The 22,166-nt window shown below is 41.7% G+C and overlaps 1 protein-coding gene across 1 annotated transcript in view; it reads right to left on the bottom strand.

The window, feature by feature from the left end:
* kcnn3 (potassium intermediate/small conductance calcium-activated channel, subfamily N, member 3) overlaps nt 1-5,736 on the bottom strand; it is a 60,684-nt gene extending 54,948 nt beyond the window's left edge. The window contains exons 1-2 of the mRNA XM_030750642.1: nt 5,235-5,736; nt 3,462-4,597 (exon numbers count right to left, since the gene is read on the bottom strand). Of these exons, the coding sequence (XP_030606502.1) occupies nt 3,462-4,571 (1,110 nt within the window). The 5' untranslated portion in view covers nt 4,572-4,597; nt 5,235-5,736. The remainder of the gene's footprint in view (nt 1-3,461; nt 4,598-5,234) is intronic.
* Nucleotides 5,737-22,166: the final 16,430 nt, after the last annotated feature.

Genomic DNA, 22,166 nt, shown 5'->3' with positions numbered 1-22,166 from the left:
AAGCATACAGAAGGCCGTCCTCATACTGCTGTTAAAACACTGACATGTCAAGATCCTGGGCTGGTGGCAGTGACCATGAAGAGAGGTCACAGAACAGGCAGAGCTAAAAATGCATGACACTCATGACAGCTGTTTAAAGGCTCAGCATTACTTTTTACCTTTGAAGCGTTTTGTGTGAAAAGTCACCATTCTGCCTGAGAGAAAATTAAATAATTTCACATTCATGAATTATTTCATCATTTAATATTCTCTCTACATAATCTATCTAGGCTCAACAACTGTGCCTGGATATTTACAGTGCAGGAATTCACTGCTGCGGCTCAGAGCGCTGAAGGCTGTACAAGATAATAGTTTTTATCTGCAATCAAACTGTGTCCTACAGATGTGGCCTTCATCACGGACTTGAACTTAACTTAAATGCAAAGGCTGATAAATGAAGATGACTACAAAGCACTGAAATGAAAGTCTTAGATGTGGCTACAGTGTGTGCTGGTAGGGTTTGTGCTGTTTCCGCACATGAATACAGGTATATATGCTTACTCACTATTCCCACAGTCACGAAACACTGTGTCCTCCTCAGTTAACCTCTCTCCCTTTATCCTTCCAACACACAGAAACACACACGCTCCACACAATCCAGCCAACCCTGTTTGGTTCCATTCTTATTCTTCATCTCTATTTTTGGGAGCAACGATAGAGCAGCTGGACCTTCTGAAAAAAGGGCAGGAGCTTAGATAGAGCTACACAGACCGGCAGTATACAGTGACATTTAGTTTACAGCTATTGTCAGAAACAGGAGATCTAACGGAGCCATTAAGAGGTTATATTTATGCACATGCGCTATATATTTTCAATCTATGACGAATGCTCTTCACCAATCACATTTCAACACAAGCTCTCAAGGATGGCTTCCCTGAAAGGCAGCGTCCATTTTCAATAAACGAGTTTGTGCAGCATGTGCATGCGGAGGTACACAGTGCATGTGTGGGGGTGTGATTATCAATAATCAATAGAAGAAATCATTCAAACCTCGCCCCTCTAGACTCGTTTAAAGCACCGCACGAACCTCTCCACCTTCCTCTGTGCTACCCTCCCATTCATCTCCCAGTCCGATCGTTCTTTCATTCTCGGGATCTCGATCTATTTTTCTCACAACAGCCAGCAGGCTTCTATCCACCTCAATTATCTAAGTGAGGGTTTTAGCTGTCTGATGGGACTCCAGTGTCTGTTGGAGTCAAACCAAATGCACGGCCATAAAGAAGACAGAAAATTTACAGTCTCCATTTAAGATGAATTTTGATGCACACTTAACTCTCTGGATTCTCTCTTTAGAAATGTGTAATGCTGAAGGTAGACCATGATGTTTTGCTATGTTTTACATACTATTTTCCTCAATCTGCTCTGATGATCATAAATTAATTAACATAGCGAGAGCGCTGACAAACACTTTGATTACGCCGCTCGGAATCACTCAGTCTATTGATTCGTATTGATAGATAATGCTGCCTGTTTGAGATGAGGACTAAATTGATTGTAGCTTAAGAACCTAAACCAGGCTTTTCATTATCGCCTTTCCTTTTTTCTCTCCTTCCACAGACTTTCATTCTCACCCAGTCGCTTCTCTCTTCCGATCACACTCCCCCAGTTTGACGCCCACTGGAAGAGCAGAGGAGCAGAGGGAGAGAGACAGTGAAGGGGAAAAAATTAAAGAAAGAAAGGAATGAAGAAAACAGGACAAAGAGACAGGCGTAGAGTTGAAATAGAAAAGGCACGGGCAGGAAAAGAAGAAATAAATCTTTGCCATGTCCTTCAGGAAAAAAAGAAAAGGCCGACAGAAGAGGAATAAAAGAGAAGAGAAGGGATTGAAAGGGAATTAGAGACCATGCATTTTCATTAATAAAAAAGGACCTCTAAAGCAGTGATTTTCATAAAGTAGAAGAACAGACACAGCAGTTAGATTCTTCTAGCAATGGCAGTAACAGAAAGAGACTGGAGACCACAGACTACAAAGGAGGGTGAGAGAGATGGGGAGACACACCCAGATGGGCTGTTCTAATAGGCTACCTGCTAATCTGTGCACTCAGATGATCCCACATACTACTTCACATCATCAGTGATCCACATATGACAAGCTGCATAAGTGGAAGTAATGTTTCTACCTTATGAACTAAAGAACCCAAAGCCTGTGCCATATCTCAGACCGAAAAGAAGGATAGAACGAGGACGAAAGTGTCTCACAGGAAGGTGAGCACAACATGCTCCAAGGCTCTCTGACACACACGCACGTACGCACACACACACACACACACACACACACACACACACACACACACACACACACACACACACACACACACACACACACACACACACACACACACACACACACACACACACACACACAAAATAAACAGACAACAGCAGCCAGGGGCCTATTCAGCTTATTACACTCACCATTACACAAACAAATGAGACCCTGGCCTCCTTCTGATAATCTACCCCCCCCATTGTCCTTGGCATCCTTGTATTACATCACCCAAAAGCAGCAAGGGTCAAGCTTGGTCATTGCAATGGTTGGTGCAATCCTGAATTCAGGGACCAAAGGATTAGCCTGGCCTGACTAAACCAGGTAAAAATGGGGTGTCCTAGTGCCTTGGAGGGTCAATAATTGTACTTCCTAATGTTCAAATCTGGCTGGTGACCTTTGGGACATGTAATCTTCTTTATTTCTTTATCCCCTACATTTCCTGTCAGAGTTTATGGGATGCTTGTTTAAAAAAAAAAAAAAAAAAGCAGCATAAATGAGACAAACTTAATCCAGGAGATTCCAGATAAAGATACAACTCTGACATGTATGACAGTCTGGTTTCGTAGTAGTTACTTATATGTAATGTAGCTGCATTAAAGGGGCACTCTAAAAGCCTGGGGGACTTGTGATAGTTTAAAACCAATCAGCAACTAAAATTAAAGCAGCAGAGGCTAAGATATTGTGTGTTTTAGGCCTTTGCCAAAGACAGTGGCTCCTACTTTTCCCATAAGGCAACTTCATAGTGTCTTTCTCTAAACCCTTCTGCCTGATAAATTCACAGGCTTGTCCACACTCCAAGTTTGTAATGCATGCTGTCTTGTATAAATTTTCGAGTGTGAGATGAGGTAACCCTCTTTATTTTGCTATGTCATCATCAGGCTTATTTTCTAAGCCATGGCTGGAGTGCAACTTGATTCCTCCAGAGACAGTTAACTACTGACTAGGGTAAGTTATTAGCAATTGGATGACTTTTGAGCAGTTTTTTTTGCTAACTTTATGTTCTGCCTCCTGAGTTTAACTCAGTAAATAATAGATTGTATATCTGAAATTGCTGGTTAGAACACTATCCTAAACATATCACCCAGCATTGGTCCTAATCATAAGTGGCCTTTATTGGAGTGCCTTTTTAAGCATCACTCATTCGTCCCCTCACCTTAGTGTACACGCCCCACGACAGCTCTGTCTCAATCACCATGACTACGATGCCAAACATTCCAAAGATGAGGGCGTAGTCACTCAGCCTCTTCCTCTTCTCAAACAGCGCCCTGCGGTGCCCCAGTTTATAGCCAATGTTTTGGTTCTTACGTTTGGGAGCCTTGGAGGTGCTGCCCCTGGTCCCGGTGCCCACTGCCCCAACCCCTCCCTGCCTGCTGCCCCTCCTTGGCTGCCGCCTGCTCTCTACTAGTGCATGGTTCTGGTGGTAAATGGACATCTGGTTGGATGTGGAGTCAGTGATGTCATAACCTCCTCTGGGATATGGGGAATCTTCTTTGGATGAAATCACAATCTCTGGGGGACTCTGAATTGGGGGTTGGTTGGTAGAGGAGTGGGTCACCGAATAAGTAGGAGGGGCTTCTCGCTGACGGTCATGTCCCCCCGCAGCAGTTGCGCCAGCAACAGCTGAAACGCCACCCTCTTTGGTTTCGCTGCTGCTGTCTGACTCGATTAGGTTTCTCCGGGACGCGCTGAGGCGGCTCAGGGGCTTCATGACCCCGCCTGTGTACTTACAGGAGCTCATGGCGATCTCCGTGAAGGGGTTACTGTCCCTACGGTGAACCAGAGGGCTGGCCTGTCTGTGTTTGCAACCCCTCTCCCTTTCCCTTTCCCTGTCCCTGTCCCTGTCACGCTCTCTGTCCCTCTCCCGCTCCATGGACGGGGAATGAGAGGAGTAAAAAAGGGCGTTGTAGACTGGGGAATTGTCTCCACTCAGGCTGTGCTGTGAGCCCAGGCAGGAAGAAAGTGGGGTGCTGGTGGGGTGCAGGGCATTAGGGATGGGTGGAGGCAAAGGTTGGGCTCCGGCAGAGGAAAGGGGCAACTTGGGGAGAGTTGCTGGAGGCAAGTTGGGCGGGGCAGGTGATGGGGATGAGGTGCTGCCATTTAGACGGTCAAGGCTTGATCCTCCCATGTGGTTGGAATGGTTTGATCCTGGCTGGGTGCCAGTGGTGGAAGGATGGGATATACTGCCCAGGGGAAGGAGGAATCGCTGGTCCTCATCCTCGCTCCCTCCTAGCAGAGCCAAGCTCAGAGAAGGGGGAGGCTCCATGATCACAGCTGTGGTCACACACCTGTCTAGGAAGAGAAGAGAGAAGAAATGTAAAGTGGAACCCACAGAAAACAGTACAGAATACAGGTTCCTTATCATAATGGTTCTATTGAAGGACAGACAGAAAAGAAAAAAGGAAGGAGCAAGACAACATTATGATGGATGGTTAAAACAAACGAGGGAGAAGACTGAACTCCAAAAGCTGAGGATGTCTAACAAAGAGGGAACACAGAGTGAAGACAAGCGCTCATAATTGGGAAATATGTTATTCCTTGAGTCACATTTGAGTCAGTTGCCCAGTCAGCCTCTCTCAGCGCTTCCCCTCCCGGTTTCCCAGTGTCTTCTTGTTCTCTCACATCCCACAGTGCTTCCAGCAATCTATTCCATAAATGTCATCTGTGTTGTTAGCCAGGAGGATGGTGCAAATCTTCTGGCTTTACACTATGGAAATGAGATCAGCCTCAGAGACTAAAGGATAATAATTCCAGATCAGTCGATTTTGATAGCAGGGGAAGTGTGACTGTGTGAAAGCCTCAGTTAATCACAAGTTGGCTGCGTTTTTGTAGCCTCTGATTGATCCAAAACAATAACCTACTTTCAGTATGATATAACCAGACACCTTCCCGGCCCCCCTCTCCTCCTCGACTGTTCCCCTATACCTACCTCCGACCTCTTCAGCCTCAGTCCCTTTCCCCCAGGTTAGTTGTGTCGAATCACTGACTGGATGAAAAACAGAGCACAACTCTTTTTCTTTTTCATGTTGTCACGGCCATCCCGTCATCTTTTCGCTTCATCTCCCTTCATATAGGTCCTCCACAGGTCTTATCTCTCGAAAATGCGCGTCGCTTCCCCACTGATGATGCCTCCGTCTTCCGCTCACTTGATAAGATCAGTTTGTTTCTCTCCCAGTCACCGGTGATGTATCGATTGTTCCCATTTTGATCCTGTCAGTGACAATCGGCAGTAGATGAAGAGGAATAATCCATGGTGACTGGGATAAATCGGTCAACCTGTGGCTGCACGTCAGCACCATAAAACTGGGCTAAAATAAAAAAAGAAAAGAAAAAAAAAGACGACAGCGTGTTTGTGAAGTAACAGTCCCCAGATGTGCAGTAAAGTCTGCGATTTAATATGTGACTCCACCGACAAACACTCAGTCCACGGCTCTCCGTCTCTCCGAATCTGTCTCTCACTCTCTCCTCCAACTTCTCTCCCTCTTTTCTCCGCCTCCAGACCGGCCGCTCAATCCTATTGGACGGAGTAGGAAAGGCGAAATAACAGGTGGCAGGATTTGTAAGATGTGGCTACCAAACGGTTGTCTAGATTTATTGTACCCGGGTTATTTCGGGGTTATTATTTTTACTGTAGCCTCAGAAAACCAGTGATCCGTGTGGCATCCGTAGCTACTGTCTCTGTAATAAACACTAGATGAGCCATTCGTTTTATTTATTTATTATTTTTTACGGCACCTGTTGAAGTACAGCACTGAAGGATGCTGGTACTGCGAAATCCATGTCAGGAATACACCCATGGATACATTTCCACTCTCACAGAACAAACACATGTGAAACTCAACCCCCCCCCCCCCCCCAAAAAAAATAAGGGGGGGGGGGGGGGGGCATATCTAAAACAAATATATATTTTAATGTAGGCCCATAGAAGCAAACCTACAACGCAACATATGCAACATTTGTTTTTAATTGAAATAAGCTAATTCAGCTGTTCCCAGAGGCTTCATAGCTTATGCTAGATCATGATTAGATGATACATGGGCTCATTTTACTAACCAAATATGGTGATTTTCTTATATATCTGTTTTTGTGGTCAGTTGCCGTATAAATAAGTGCAATTTTATTGACTTTTGATTGATTGTGAGGTGAAATGAATTACCTTGAGAAAACCAATTTAGGTTTGGTCAAAAATATCTCTGTATATATATATATATATATATATATATATATATATATATATATATATATATATATATATATATATATATATATTAGGGGTGGGACTTTAACGCGTTAATTTTGATTAATTAATTACGGGGAAATTAACGCGTTAAAAATTTTAACGCATTTTAATCGCACTTTGCACCGTGGAACGTTTCTCAGTGCGCGAGTTCCCGGCATACAGATTATATCGACGCACAATGTCCAAATTAGGGGCCGCATCCTGCGAAGGACCCGGCCCACGTCTTTCGCAGCCCACGAACACCACAAAGGCCGGAAGTGAGCGGCTAGCCGTCATATCAGCTGCCGTCACCTCTGCGTAGCTCATGTCGCCTAGCAACCGTGAGTGCGAAGCACAGCTGTGTAAAAGCAGCTGTTAAACGGAGAACGAACTTTTTCTCCTTTTTGTGGTTTAATTTTAAGTCTTTAATTCAAAATAAGCTGTTAAAACAAGCATAACACATTTCAACATCAAGGAATACAGCTGAGCTAATGATTAATTTCCAACTATAACAAGTGAGACATTAATGTTGAATAAAACTATCCAGTTATGATGCTTAACTTTAATTTCAGGAGTTTGCTTATCACAGGAGCACTTCCACCCTTCATTGGTCTGTGTAGCAGACTGGTGGGAAAATAAACAAAATTTTGAAGTTTAAGCTTATGTATATTGATTTATTCATCAACTAAACTTAAATTAATATTTCTCATGTCAAATATTGAAATGCGATTAAAATGCGATTAATTTCGATTAATTAATTACAAAGCTTGTAATTAATTCGATTAATTTTTTTAATCGAGTCCCACCCCTAATATATATATATAGTTAAATCTGAGACCCCCTCAGAATCAGCTTGTATACAGTCCTGTGAAAAAGTCTCAAGCCACCCTTCATTCCTATATATTTTGCTAGTAAAATGGAAAACAGGTGGGAAACAGTATATAAGGCAAAACAGAGTTTGTATAATTCTAACAAGCTTGAAAGTCAATATTTGGTATGGTCACCTTTATTCTCCAACACAGCATGATCTCTCTTAGGCAGCTTTCTTGTCATTTCTTTAAGCAGTCTTCAGGAATAGTTCTCCAGGCTTCTTGAAGGACATCCAAAGCTCTTCTTTGGATGTTGGCTGCCTTTTGTTCCATTCTCTTCAAGATGATCCCACACTGTGCCAGTAATTTTGAGGCCCGAGCTCTGGGGAGGCCCATCCATGACTGATAGAGCTCCTTTGTGTGTTTTTCTATCTAGGTACATGCATTGGCAGCAGATTAGGGATCACTGTCAAGTTGGAAAGCCTTTGTCAATCAGATGCTTGGTATTGCATAATGCATCAAAATCTGATGGATCAAATTCTGAGTTCATATTTCCATCAATTTTGGAAAGATCCCCAACAGCAGCCCCAAACCATGATGGAGCCTCCACCATGTTTTACAGACGTCTGCAGACATTCACTGTTGTACTTCTCTGCTGACCTCTTCTGGACATATTGATGATGTTATGAACCGAAATTTTCAAATTTAGATTCATCCCTACATCAGACCTGTTGCAACTGATTTTCAGTCCAGTTCTTCTGTAATGTGGCATACCTCAGCCTTTTCTCCCCGTTTCACTTCCTTAAGAATTGCTTCTTGACAGCCACCCTTCCACTGAGACCATTCCTGATCACCTCTGTGCTGGATTTTTTTCCTGTTTCTTAAGGACATGACTTTCAGATACTGTTCATCTGCTGTAGTTAGTTTTTTTTAAGTCTTCCAGTTTCCTCAGATTTTTAGGGACACATAGAATTCTGAAATATGGCAAGCTTTTGGCTAACAGCCCTTTGGGAACTAAAAATTTAAATTGGTTGTTTGCTAAGTTGTCTGTTAAGCTTAGACACAACACTAGTGCTTCCAGTCTTTCATAGGTCAGTGTGAAGTGGCTTAACAAAGAAACAAAAACATTCCTCCACAGGAATGTTTTTGTTGTGAGATATATATATATATTGTAAGCGCCATTTATATTTGAGTCATGATTTGTGGAAGTAACAATTTTGATGCACACTCTTAATTTTATGTTTGAGAATGTTTGTGTCATTTCAGTTCATTTTGAAGGTTTCTCCAGGAAGTTGAACTTTATTTTGAAAGTTTTTTGGTGAAAATAAATAAAGAAGCGGACGGTGGAGCGACACGATGGTTTTACCGTCTTCGTCGTTGTTGCTGATGAACCGACGCGTTAAAACAGTTGCCAGTCCGTCCCGAGTGTGGTTATTTTAAGTATAAAATTACACCAGAACGAGAAGAACTGAGATAGCCACTACATCAAGTAAAACCATCAGGCTTCAGAGAGAGACAACTGCATCACCATGAGATCGCACAAGCTGAACAAGACTGAATACGACAGAGCAGATAAGTCTTAAGAGTTGTGTCTATGAAGAAGACATAAAGGAATAAGCCTCTGCAAATGTTCTGGACTGTGATGCGCTGCGAGCTACGGCCATTTCTACGAACACTTGTTGAACTGGAAGCTGCGTAAAAGAAGTTAAGATGGCGGACGAAAACATGAGCAATTCCAGGTACAGAGCACGGAGCTGCAGCAGCGAGGCTGGCCACAAGAGGGCACAAAAGTACACCCAAAAGGGTCGGGAAGAACGGCTGGGCAGGCACGTAAACACAAGAAGGTCCAAGCTGTCACAATTAACTTTGAAAATGAATAAAATTAATGGACTAATGAAAGATAATGAGAGTCTTGAGATTGTTGATGAACAGTTAAATGAACTCTCAAAACTACACGTCGAGTTTATACGTGCAAATGATGATGTACAGATGCTGTTGCCAGAAGATGAAAAGGGGGCGGACCAAACATTTTGGTTCAAACCAAAGAAAGAACAGTTTAGCAATTTCATAACTCAAGTTGAAAAATGGATTACTGCGACGAGGCAGCAGCATCAAGAAGATGTGAGCCCAGATGATAGTGTGTCAGTGACCGATACACCAGCCAACGAGAAATCTGGTCTCAGTGCAGCAAGAAGCGCAGTCAGTAGCGGCACATCACGATCATCCAGAGTCTCATCCATATCATCTGTGCGGCGGAAAGAAGAAGCTGAGCGTGCTGGTCTTCTCGCACGTGCAGCATCCCTGAAGCAGCGACAAGCTTTAGACATTGAAGAATGCAAGTTGAAGGCAAAGAAGGAGCAGCTTGATATCGAGACAGCTATTGCTGCTTCAACAGCCAAGATAAAGGTGTTAGAAGCTTGTGAATATGATAACTGCAAAAATGATGTATATGATTGTGCGGCTGCTGATGAAGAATTATCAGGTATTCACCAGTTAAGCATTCAAGAGCCAAAGGTATATCGTGAACCTAATGAGCAGTCAAAGGGAAATGATCATTATGTAAAACAAAATGATAATATACACCAAACTGATGTCAGTGGTGTTCCAGTCAACTTATGTGAGGTGATGTTGAAACAAAATGACATTACTGAGATGTTAGTCAAACAGCATAGACTGTCACATTTGCCCCAAAGAGATGTTTCAATCTTTAGTGGTGATCCACTTGAGTTCATATCGTTTGCAAGAGCCTTTGACCATAACATTCATGATAAAACTGATAGTGACAGTGACAGGTTGTATTACCTTGAACAGTTTACCAGAGGTGAACCCAGAGACTTGGTAAGAAGTTGTCAACACATGAATCCCCAACAAGGTTATAGTGAGGCGAGGAAGTTGCTATCATATCATTATGGTAACGAACTGAGAATTGCAACTGCCTACATGACTCAAGCATTCAACTGGCCACAGATCAAACCAGATGATGGTAAGGCACTTCATAGTTACTCTCTGTTTCTCACTAGCTGTAATAATGCGATGCAGGACATTAATCAACTGCAGGAAATGGATAATCCCACTAATCTAAGAGTAATGGTATCTAAGTTGCCATATAAAATGAGAGACATGTGGAGAATCTGTGCATTTGACATTCAGGAAGCCAGTGGAAGGAGAGCAAAGTTTTCGAATCTGGTTAGTTTCGTGAACAGACAAGCAAGAATAGCTGCAGATCCTATGTTTGGTGACATTAAGGATGCTGAAGATAAAGCAAAGTCGTATCCAAATGCGAGAATGACTAGAGCATCCAGACCAAAGGGAAGCACATTTGCCACGAGTGTTTCACAAGTTGCAAATGAAAGTAGCAAAAACCTTTCTTGTCAAAGTAGTAGTGCCTTTCAGAAGCCGTGCATGTACTGCGAAAAACAGCATACATTGGCAGATTGTCAAAGGGTCAGAAACCAGCCTTATAAAGAAAGGCTAGAGTTCCTTAGAGTAAACGGGCTGTGTTTCGCATGTTTGACACAAGGTCATTTGAGCAAGGACTGTAAGAAGAGAGCATCATGTGAGCACTGCTCCAAAAGACATCCAAGCATGCTTCATTGCACTAGGGAAGAGGACAGTAAGGTAAATGAGTGTGCTCAGAGAAGCATTTCTGATAGCCCCACGACAAGTGATGCAACACACGTTTCAAGCAGAATTTGTGGCGCCACCGGGGCCGGAAGAAACATTCATGTTTTAGCAATCGTTCCCGTGTGCATCAAGTTAAAGAAAGGCAACAAGATAATAGAAACTTATACATTCATGGACAATGGGAGCCAAGCCACATTCTGCTCAGAGAAGCTGATGAGACAGCTTGACATAGAGGGTAAGAAAACAAAAATCCTGCTCCGCACCATGGGACAGGAAAAGTTGGAGATAAGCTACCAGATTTCAGGCTTAGAAGTGTGTGGTTTGAATGAGAACATTTACATTGACTTACCTGACATTTACACGCATTCAGACATTCCTGTGTCTAGAGAGAACATTCCTACACAGGAGGACTTAAAGAAGTGGCCACACCTCCAGCAAATCCAGTTGCCACACGTAGATGCAGACATTGGCCTTTTGATAGGATGTGATGTGCATAAGGCTATGGAACCCTGGGAGGTCATTCATAGTCAGGATGATGGGCCATACGCTGTTCGAACTGTGCTAGGTTGGGTTATCAATGGTCCTCTCAAGAGAGGTCATTGCTCTGCTCCCTTTGACAGAGAGCTAAGTGTATCAGTGAATCGCATCTCTGTGACAAACGTTGAAAATCTGTTGATGCAACAGTTCAACTATGACTTTCCAGAGAAAGCTTGTGAAGAAAAACAGGAACTGTCACGAGAAGACATTCAATTTTTGGACTCTGTTAATGAAACAGTCAAAATGGTTGATGGGCATTATAGCATAGGTCTCCCATTGAGAAACAAAGCCATTAAAATGCCAAACAACCGCAATGTGGTAATGCAGAGAGCAGAAAATCTGAAAAGAAAACTTGTCAGAAACAAAGAGTTCCACAAAGAGTATCAGAGCTTTATGTATGACTTACTGAGCAAAGGCTATGCCATTGAGGCACCACAGGAAAGGTCTGTGTCTGAAAATGAGCAAGTGTGGTATTTACCACACCATGGAGTGTACCACCCCCAAAAGGGAAAGCTCCGTGTAGTTTTTGACTGTGCAGCATCTTATCGAGGCAAGTCACTAAATGGAGAACTTTTGCAAGGCCCAGATTTAACAAACTCCTTAATTGGAGTACTGACACGATTCAGATGTGAACACATTGCTTTAATGTCAGACATAGAGGCTATGTATCACCAGGTACGAGTGCCACCTGAAGACAGCAATCTTTTGCGGTTTTTCTGGTGGCCAAATGGTAACTTGAATGAACCTCTACAAGAATACAAAATGGCAGTGCACTTGTTTGGGGCAACGTCCTCTCCCAGCTGTGCCAACTTTGCACTGAAGAAGGCAGCTGAAGACGCAAAAGATAAGGTGCCTGCAGCAGCAGTTAATGCTGTTCTGAACAATTTTTACGTAGATGATTGTCTTCTTTCAGTTTCTGATGAAACCAAAGCATGTGACATGGTTAGGGACTTAACGGCACTGTGTAAAAGTGGAGGATTTCGTTTGACAAAGTGGATGAGTAACAGCAGAGTTGTTCTCGCTTCCATTCCCGAAGCAGAAAGAGCAAAAGAGATTAAAGACTTGGATCTGAGTAATGACACATTACCTGATGAGAGAGTACTTGGAATAAACTGGAGCACAGAGTCAGATGTGTTCAAGATTAGAATGAATGAAAGGCAGATGAAACATACAAGGCGTGGCATCCTTTCATTTGTAAGTGCAATATATGATCCTTTGGGATTTTTGTCTCCTGCCATCTTACCAGCCAAAATAATTCTGCAAGAATTGTGTGGCAGGAAACTCTCTTGGGATGAGGAGATCCCGTCAGAGCTAGCTCAAAGGTCACGAGTATGGCAGTCTGGTCTTGCAAAACTTCATGGTTTCACTGTAGACAGGTGTCTGAAACCTACTGGATTTGGAGCAGTCAAGTCAGCACAGCTGCATCATTTTGCTGATGCCAGTGAGAAAGGTTATGGAGTTGTCACTTACATGCGCATGACAAATAAAAAAGGGGCAATTCACTGCTCATTTATCATTGGCAAGTCCAGAGTGTCTCCTCTAAAACAAACAACGATTCCAAGGCTTGAATTGACAGCAGCTGCAGTAGCTGTGAAAATGGACAGGCTCATGAGAAAGGAGTTGCAAATGCTGTCAGAAGAATCTGTGTTTTGGTCTGACAGTACCACTGTGCTAAAGTACATTTCCAGTGATAATGTCAGGTTTAAGACATTTGTAGCAAATAGAGTGTCTTTTATTAGAGACAATACAAGGACAAGTCAATGGATGTACGTGAACTCTGATCTAAATCCCGCTGATCACGCTTCAAGAGGGATGAGCGCAGACACTTTTACAAAGTGTCTTGACTGGATTGCTGGGCCAGAGTTTTTAGCAAAGGACCAGGAAAACTGGCCGATTTCACCGGATATTAGAGAAATACAAAAGAATGATGTTGAGGTTAAAGAAGTAATGAGTGTACAATTTACAGAGGTGCATGTGAGCCCACTAAACAAGCTCATCTGGCACTATTCCGATTGGCACCGTCTAAAAAAGGCAGTTTCCTGGATGGTGATATTTAAGCAGCTACTCAGCAAGCTGAGCACGCATCGGAAGCTGCTCATGTCACAACCAAATGACTGTGAAAATAGTAAGAAAAAGGCTGAAAAAGTTGCGAATCAAATGCAGCAGTTTAGATCAGGTATCAAGGTATCGCCACTCACTGTTACGGACGTTGCAGTAGGAGAATCTGTGATCATTAAGTGTTGTCAAGGTCAGAGCTTCCGTGATGAACTTGCAACTCTTCAGAAAGGTGATAACCTTAGAAGGAGTAGTCACATTGCAAAGCTTGATCCTTTTATCCAGGATGGGATTTTAAGGGTTGGAGGAAGACTGCATAAAGCTGAATTACCAACAGATGCTAAACATCCAGTGATTCTTCCTAAAGGTCATCACATTTCTGATTTAATTCTGAGACACATTCACCAAGAAACCGGTCATGGTGGAAGGAATTACACCTTATCCAGCCTGAGAGAAAGGTTTTGGATTCCACAGGCAAACTCAGCAATCAGAAAGATACTGTCAAAATGTGTTACATGCAAGAAGACATTTGCAAAACCTGGTGAACAAAGGATGGCAAATTTGCCACAAGATCGTTTGATGCCTGATAAACCTCCTTTTACCAATGTTGGCATAGACTATTTCGGACCTTTTGAGGTCAAGTGTGGGCGTAGCAGAGTTAAAAGATATGGTGTATTGTTTACATGTCTTACTGTTAGAGCTATACACATAGAAGTTGCCCATTCACTTGAGACTGATTCCTGTATAAATGCATTTAGGAGATTTGTAGCTAGGAGAGGCCAGGTATCTGTCATGAGATCAGATAATGGCACTAACCTGGTGGGTGCGGAAAAAGAGATGCGTGAAGCAATTAAAGCATGGAACCACTCAAAAATCTCAGAAATGCTGATTCAGAAAGGTGTTACCTGGATATTTAATCCTCCAGCAGGGTCACATTTTGGAGGAATCTGGGAAAGGCAAATACGTTCAGTGAGGAGAGTTCTCAACCAGATGCTGAAACAGCAACCTCTTGACGATGAACATTTGCAGACACTGTTATGTGAAGTTGAGGCGGTTGTCAATGGTAGACCAATAACAAGAGTGTCAAACGATCCCAATGATTTAGAGGCACTTACACCCAACCACCTACTTCTTCTAAAAGGGCAACCAATATTGCCACCTGGTTTGTTCCAGAAGGAGGACTTGTATGCCAAGAAAAGATGGAGACAAGTGCAGTACCTGTCTGAAATCTTTTGGAAGCGCTGGATCAAAGAATACTTGCCACTTCTGCAAGAAAGACAGAAATGGTTAGTGACCAGGAGAAATCTGGAACCAGGAGATGTTGTTCTCATAGTTGATGACACTGCTCCAAGGAGCTCCTGGCTACTGGGAAAGGTTGAGAGAACTATTCCTGACTCAAAGGGATTTGTCAGACGTGTGTTTGTCAAGACCAAAACCAGTGTTTTGGAGAGGCCAATAGATAAGTTGTGTTTGTTGCTTGAAATGGATGAGAAAGTTTGAAATTTTATGTTATGTGTTGGAGATTTGGGTTTAAGGCACAAGATTTATGTCTCACAGGATTCCACTTTAAATGAATGACTTTTGAGTTTAAGATTAAATGACGCTTTAATGTGATAATGTGTAATTGTTGGCCCAGCAGTAACAATTAGGGGCCGGAATGTAAGCGCCATTTATATTTGAGTCATGATTTGTGGAAGTAACAATTTTGATGCACACTCTTAATTTTATGTTTGAGAATGTTTGTGTCATTTCAGTTCATTTTGAAGGTTTCTCCAGGAAGTTGAACTTTATTTTGAAAGTTTTTTGGTGAAAATAAATAAAGAAGCGGACGGTGGAGCGACACGATGGTTTTACCGTCTTCGTCGTTGTTGCTGATGAACCGACGCGTTAAAACAGTTGCCAGTCCGTCCCGAGTGTGGTTATTTTAAGTATAAAATTACACCAGAACGAGAAGAACTGAGATAGCCACTACATATATATATATATATGATAATTCTAGCATATCTAAGAACGTAATGATAATGTTTTTTAGCTTTTACTGTGAATATTTTTGAAATTACAGGCCCAAGAAGTACACACATTAGGAGTAACTTAAAATTTGGCACTTTTGGATGTTGTCTTATTTTTTCCTTCTCAAGTATGAAAATTGCAGAGCTGAAAAACACATTTAGATTCTGTTAAAAACTGCAACCAAATCAATCTTACACCAACTCCAAGTGTCACAATTTAAAGCCAACACCGTGTTTTTCCAAGAACATTTCTTTTTACTCTGACAGACTTTGAACATCAGTATCATGTGGGATATACTGCAGATTCAACAGCGTAACTGCAGCAGTCTAACGTGCGTGACCATTTGTACCCTGATATGTTTTCTGATAATTCAGTGGCGCGGTGGTTAGCACTGCTACCTCACAGTTAGAATACTATCTTGGAGGCCTGGGTTCAATTCTGCCTTGGCCTGCCCTCTGCCTCTCTCTGTGTGGAGTTTGCATGTTCTCCCTGTGTCTGTGTGGCCTTTCTCCAGGTACTCCGGTTTCCTTCCAAAGTCATATCAGATTCTTCTAGTTTCAGCGGCAGAAAATTTCCTGTATTTTTAAACACAAAATTTGACAGGTATGACCTCCACCGTTAGCCAGGGTTTGAGACCACTGTTACCAGCCGGCACCGCGAGGAGGTGGTGGTAGGGTTTTGCACGGCCAAAATTTAGAGTGTCCAATTAAGTTAAATTACAATAAGATTGCCTTTATTATTATCTTAAAATTTAGAGTATCCAATTAAATTAAACTCCAAAAGAAAAGGACGGAGAGAGAAGAAAGAAAGAAAGGCACAGAGGAGAGGTCAAAGTGAAGGAGATGGATTAAAGGTGGTGGCAGCTTTGTTTCAGGTGAAGAAGAGTTTCTCCGGAAAAACTTGAAGCGTTTTTTCTTTTTCAAGCAGAGCTCTTGCAGGTCTTTTTGCTGCAGTATGATGTTATGGAGATCTCTGACACTTTCTGCGTTCAGCTCTTCAAGTTTCTCACACCTCATCTTCAGTCCTTCAGTTTGTTCATGCTTTTCTGCATGGCTTTCTTTCAGCTCTTTAAATTTCTGTTCCACCAATTTCTGTGCTTCCTGAATGTCTTTAAGCATCTTCTCCTGTTGTTTTGCTTTGTGCTGGGCATTCTTATGGAGCTCTTCCAGTTCTGCGTTTTTGCGCATCATAACTTCAATGCCCACACACATTTTCTCAGCACAGATTTTCTCCATCTCTTGTTTGCATTGCTGCAGTTTTTTGATTTTCTCCCTGAGTTCTCCGTTGCTCCTTTCAGAGTTTTGGAGAACTTCTTGCAGCTGTCTCTGTGATGTGGAGAGCTGTTGTTTCTCCTTCAGCACTTTAGCATATTTCTCCTCGCTTTCATGGAGCTTGCACTGGATGTTTGTGTGCTTTTGTTCCATCTTCTGGAGATCTGCTCTGTGCTCAGCTTTCATTTCTTTAATCACAGCCGCATTGCTTTGGTGGGCTTTATGAAGCGATCCATGTAAGCTTTTATTTTGCTTCTTCATGTCTTCTAGTTTGACCTGCACCACCCTGTGCTTCTTTTCAGTTTCTTCAAGTCTTGCTTTGACTTCTACGTGCTTCATTTTCAGCTCTTTCTTCTCTTGCAGTATCGTTGCTTTCTTCCCCAAGGCAAGATCAAGCTTTTGTTGCAAGCTTTCATTTTCTCCCGCCATCTCACAGTTAGAATAACATCTGGAAGGTCTGGGTTTGATTCCACCTTGGCCCAGGCCTCTCCCTCTCTCTGTGTGGAGTTTGCATGTTTTCCCCGTGCTTGCGTGGGTTTCCTCCGGGTACACCGGTTTCCTCCCACATTCCTAAGACAACCTAACCCCTAACTGGTTAATGGCTACATTAAATTGCCCATGGGTGTGAATGAGAGTGTGAAAGGTTGTTTGTCACTTTGTGTTGGCCCTGCGACAGGCTGGCGACCTGTTCAGGGTGTACCCTGCCTCTCGCCCTATGACAGCTGGGATAGGCTCCAGCGACCCTGACCCTGGATGGATGGTCCTATAATTTATGCTTTTTTGATTGGCAACCAGTAATAGCTTCTCCTTTTTTGTTCACACAGTATGTCAAATCATGAACAGTCATACATAATATCTAATTTAACATCTATTTAAAGTAACCTCAGTTGATTAAATACCAATTCTTTTATTTTTCCTACTAGACAACCCCCGGCAAATGCAATATTACAGTCTCAGTTTGTGTTTGTTTAATCCATCAACGTATGACACACGTATGTGACCTAACAGTCACCAAAATTTGTATCGGCAGTTGAATTTATTTTGAGTCACCACTAAATATGGAATGAAGACTTTGAAAAACACAGAACTGTTTTGTTTTCGATAACTAGTGAGACCATTGTTCAATCAATGAAATATACATATTTCAAACTTACTTAATATATGTGTGTTATCTTTTTCAACCTAGTCTCCTTGAGCAGGTTTAACTTAAAATGCGTACTTGTTAAGCCCACACAAGCCAGTTAATTTGAGACAACTTAACCAAGCTGAGTGAATCGCACAATTAATATGCCAAACTAAAATGTCCTGATGACAAAGACCGCAAAGGCCGGAAGTGAGCGGCTAGCTTTCATATCAGCGTCGCCTGCCGTCACCTCTGCGTAGCTCATGTCGGCTAGCAACGTGAGTGTGAAGCACAGCTGTTTAAAAGCAGCCGGTTAAACGGAGAACGAACTTTTTCTCCTTTTTGTGGTTTAATTTTAATTATTTTATTCAAAATAAGCTGTTAAAACAAGCATAACACATTTTAACATCAAGGAATACAGCTGAGCGAATGATTGATTTCCAACTATATTAAGTGAGACATTAATGTTGACTAAAACTATGCAGTTATGATGCTTAACTTTAATTTTAGGAGTTTGCTTATCACAGGAGCACTTCCGCCCTTCGTTGGTCTGTGTAGTAGACTGGTGGGAAAATAAACTAAATTTTGAAGTTTAAGCTTATGTACACTGATTCATTCATCATCCAAACTTAAATTCATATTTCTCATGTTAAATATTGAAATGTGATTAAAATATGATTAATTTCGATTAATTAATTACAAAGCTTCTAATTAATTTGATTCATTGTTTTAATCGAGTCCCACCCCCAATATATATATATATATATATATATATATATATATATATATATATATATATATATATATATATATATATATACACATACACACATATATATATATATACATATATATAATATATGAGACTATTTTCATTGGAATTCTCTTCATTCCTATAGACTTGTCAAGTTATAATCCCAACTGAGCCAAGTCTGTATCCTACAGCAAAATCTTATATAATTACACTATTCTACCTAGCTTAATCGGTTTAACATTAGGCTGTGGCTTTCTGGTAATGTTGTAATCTGATGAGAGCAGACACGGAATTGTGTGGGAGCAGATTAGACCGTTTCCTTATGACAGGTCAACCTATCCAGCCATTATGCAACATGACAGACATCCATAAAGCAAATCATAGCATATGAAGGATGAGTTCAAGTATTTATACATCACCAGCCTTACACCAACAGCTCACTCACTCACTGATAATGAAACAAAGTAGAAATGAGGAAATGAGGGCAACCTCATACATCTAAGTTTTAGTCTTCTCTCAGTAGGCCTGTGTATTTGTATATTTCTTCCAGTCTGATTGCTCTAAATTTGATATTATTTCATATGTTTCTTTGCCATGACTTGGTATAAACATTTTGCTGTGTTGTTTCTGTGGATTTGTGATTGGTAAGGGTTGAAGAGTGGCTGGTTCAACACAGGAGAAGTTATTCCTAAACAAAAAAAACTAGTGGTTAAAGTTCATGTCTTCACCCTTACAAAGAAAAGCTATTTACTTGTTTATAGAATTGCTTTAGTCCAAGAGTGACAGATTAATAAGGCCAAAAAAAAGCCCCCCAAAAAGAATATGTGAGTTTTAGGGTAGGAAGAGTGTTTTAGGGTTAAACCTAATGTTTCAAGTGAGGACTGCAAAGCTGCAAAAATGTGTTTACTGAAAATATTTTTTTAACTGCCTTTCATCAAACAATTTTCATTTCCAGCTTCATCTTTTATACCAACTATTTAAACTATTCCTTCAAGATGTCATGTTGGACAAAAATGTTCTCAGCAAGGACGTTTTTATAATTTCTCAGAATTTTACAGAATAACTGATGAATAAAATAACACATGCTGCTCGAGTGCAAAGGCTGATTGTGAAGGGGCGTTAACCCGCATAGTTGGCCTGTTTCTCACTGACGTGCTGTTTCATAAAACCCTCAAAATGCATCATGTAAAACAACATTAATCCCACCTGAACCTGAATGTTCTGGCAGGAATTTTCTTTTAAACAGCTGTTTGGTCAGTAGAACACAGAAGGGCAAGTAAAAAAAAAAAGAAAAAAAGTGGGGGGGGTGGGGGGGTGACAAAAACAATACAACACAGTGAGGCTTGGTAAATGGAAAAAGGAGTGCCAGAGACCCAGGGGGAGATTAGAACTGACAGGAAATAGGAACAGTGACCGGCCACAATGTATACCCTTCACAAGTCTTAATATTGTCCACAGCGGTTAGCGGGCCGGAGGAAAAGATGGAGAGTGTGGAATGACAGAGAAGAGTAATGATGGGCCCTTTGAATGAAAAGGTTAGTCCACAGTCTTGCCCTGCAGCATGTGTCAGATGTATGGTGTGAGAAATATGTAAAAGAGAAAGTGAATAATAGAATAAAAAGAATAATAATAAAGTGGTTTGACAGTTGCTATGCCAACGCTGTAGCGTACAGATGAGTTCTCAGTCTGCCCGAGCTATCTTTCTTCCTGGACTCCCTCTGAGTTTAAAGCAACATAAAAGCCCGACTACAGGAAATGATACCGTATAAATCACATAAAACTCCTAAATGACACAACAAGCAGGTGGGCGGGAGAGGAAATGGAAGATTGGAGTAATGTGCACTGGACAGAGGAGAGAGATGTAGAGGAAATGTGAGAATTTGGAAAAGGAAGCTCATGAGTGAAAAGAGGGAGAGAAACTGATTAGATTCTAACTGAATGGAAAAAAAAACTAACCCCCCCCCCCCCACACACACACACACACACAAGGTAGCAATCACACATGCATGTCCTTTCTTCACATTTGTCCCAAACCTCCTCACATTTTTTTGACATATTTTATTTACTGTTGTTGAAATACACAAATACATCCATTCAGAAAACACTGGTTTGCTTTTCCCTTTACATCTTCTTAGCTGTTAGGCCTTCCCTTAAACAACAAGAGGGGTGGAAGAAGTATTCCATTCAGGTCCTATACTTAGAAAGGATAGCTAGATAGGAGTGAGAAGATCAATACCACTTTCATGTCTCTCCAGTAAATATGAAATTACTTGCATGGCACAAAGACTGGAAACAGGGAGAAACAATGAGACTGGCTTTGCTCAAAGAAACAAAATCTGCTTACAAGTGCTGCATAAAAAACCGAAATGTATTGCACATTGTGGCTTTATGTATCCCACTGGAACAACTTCTTGGGCAGGTGCAGCCGAGAAGTTTCCTGCAGTCTTGTCATTACAGGAAGTGAACACTGAGGCAAATATAACTGAGGTCTTCAGAAGATGTGACACAGTGAACCTTAGTGGTTGTGGGAAATGGGTTCTGTCACCAGGCAGGGTAACATAGATTTATATTTACTACAGACATGCGAGTGGTAGTGGTCTCATCATCCAACTCTCAGCACAAATGTTATGTAGAGACTATTTAGACAAAAACTGCATGAACAGGAAGATGGTTAATGTAAGCACATTGATTCAGTGGGCCTAATACATAATGCAAAGCTTTTATCTAAAGGTTACTAACATTACTAATAACTCCATGTGCTGCTGATCACTGAAGAAGAAACCTCCTGGGTTGAAAAAATGAAGTCAGTGCAAAAATGGTAAAAACTGCAATTCTTCAAATGAAGCTAGATCTAAAAGTGAGCAAATCTCACCATGTTATAATAAATGCGGAGTGGTGTAGAAACACATAGAGAGTGACAAGAGGCGAGTAAAGAAGAAACACTCAGTGCATCATAGGAAGCCCTGAGCAGCCTAGGCCTATTGCAGCGCAACTAAGGGTGACTTCAGGATCACCTGATCGAGCCCTAACTATAAGCTTCATCAAAAAGGAAATTTTTAAGCCTTTTTAAAGAAAGTTTTTAAAAATAGAGAGTGTGTCTGTCTCCCAAAGCAGCTCCCAAGCTGGGAGCTGGTTCCACAGAAGAGGGGCCTGAAAGCTGAAGACGCTGCCTCCCATTTTACTTTTAAATATCCGAGGAACCACAAGTAAGCCTGCAGTCTGAGAGTGAGGTGCTCTATTAGGGTGAAACGGTACTATGAGGTCTTTAAGATAAGGTGGGGCATGATTACTTAAGGCCTTGCATGTGAGGAGAATGAATTTGATTCTAGATTTAACAGGGAGCCAATGAAGAGAAGCCAGTATGGGAAAAATATGCTCTCTCTTTCTAGTCCTTGTCAGTACTCTAGCTGCAGCATTTTGGATCAGCTAACGGCTTTTCAGGGAGCTTTTAGGACAGCC

The sequence above is a fragment of the Archocentrus centrarchus genome, chromosome 16 (assembly GCF_007364275.1).
Source record: "Archocentrus centrarchus isolate MPI-CPG fArcCen1 chromosome 16, fArcCen1, whole genome shotgun sequence".
Classification (NCBI taxonomy): domain Eukaryota; kingdom Metazoa; phylum Chordata; class Actinopteri; order Cichliformes; family Cichlidae; genus Archocentrus; species Archocentrus centrarchus.
This window is presented reverse-complemented; position numbering and strand designations above follow the sequence as displayed.